The 1,142-nt window shown below is 39.8% G+C and overlaps 1 protein-coding gene across 1 annotated transcript; it reads right to left on the bottom strand.

Annotated features, from left to right (window-relative positions):
* Nucleotides 1–132: 132 nt before the first annotated feature.
* LOC107736035 (calpain-5-like) lies at nucleotides 133–574 on the bottom strand (the record flags this gene model as incomplete). The annotated part of the gene is made up of 2 exons (XM_016547551.1): nucleotides 344–574; nucleotides 133–254 (listed from the first exon to the last, which is right to left on the bottom strand). Coding segments are annotated over exons 1-2 (295 nt in total), but the record flags the coding sequence as incomplete, so codon positions are not given.
* Nucleotides 575–1,142: the final 568 nt, after the last annotated feature.

Genomic DNA, 1,142 nt, shown 5'->3' with positions numbered 1-1,142 from the left:
TGTGTGTATCATGAATGTGTCAGATCTGAATAGGCAGAAGACCAGATTGTTAAAGAAAACTGTCTGAATGATCATATTTGAAGGATCTCTTTATGTTGTGTACAGGAACAGAAAGAGCCTGACGTTACTCACATCCATCGGAGTCCTGAGCCTGGAGCCCATCTGCTCTGTGGACGTGCACCTGTGTGACCAGCTTTGGATACCCACAGCACCCTGTCCAACAGGTCTGGGGCGGCTCGTCTAATGTCAGCTCCCTAAACACCACACAACCTTCATCAATACACTCAGCATCCATACTGCAAACAGTAAAGACTACTGTAAATACACATTTCTGATGTATTACTTGCAGGCGGCAGGCACATCTGTGAAGATGCGCAACAGGAAGTCTCCCTGCAGGTCGGGGTCAAAGGTCGTGGGAATGATGACGTAGCGGCCCTCCTTCAGGTCCTTGCGTAGAAACACGCTGCGGGAGTTAATGTAGATGGAGCTGCCCACTGTTTTCTGGATGGTGTGCATGCGGTACGTCCGGTTGAGCTCCACCTATCAGAAAACACATCTCGACCAATCAATTAATATCATATTTGATCAATGAAATCCAATATTTGTTTCTTACTCCAAAAATAGTGTCTGTTTTGCTTAAACATGTCACACTTACTCATAAAATATGTGCATTTCGTTGCATTTTTGCTTTCAATAATTATTTTTAAGGTGAAGAAGTTTTTGTATTATCAGCAGAAAAACACCACACACACATGATTCCTGCCTGAATCTGAATCATCTGCTCAATTGATTCTCAGCCCATTTTCACATGTATGACTGCTTCTGAACACATTATTTGAGATGTTAACAGATATATATATATATACACAGGTCGCACATCACGGTAAACAATGACAGAACTCATTATGTTTCAGTGTTTCTGCAGGTTTGATGAAAGTAATGTAAAGTAAAGATTTTTAAAGACCTTTTTAAGACCAAATCAAGAAAATGTAAGGAATAAATCGAAGGGAACACAACAAGCCTATATGATCTCTAAATGTTAATGTCTAGGAAGCAAAATGAGTAGAAAGTTTGAAAACTTTACTTTTAGACAAAAAAGTGAGTTTAAAGGGGTCATATGATGCTTTTTTAAAGATCATTAT

This window comes from Sinocyclocheilus rhinocerous, unplaced genomic scaffold (assembly GCF_001515625.1).
Source record: "Sinocyclocheilus rhinocerous isolate Xijiao unplaced genomic scaffold, SAMN03320098_v1.1 C36446400, whole genome shotgun sequence".
NCBI lineage: Eukaryota > Metazoa > Chordata > Actinopteri > Cypriniformes > Cyprinidae > Sinocyclocheilus > Sinocyclocheilus rhinocerous.
The sequence above is the reverse complement of the archived record's forward strand: the minus strand, read 5'-3'. Positions and strand labels throughout refer to the sequence as shown.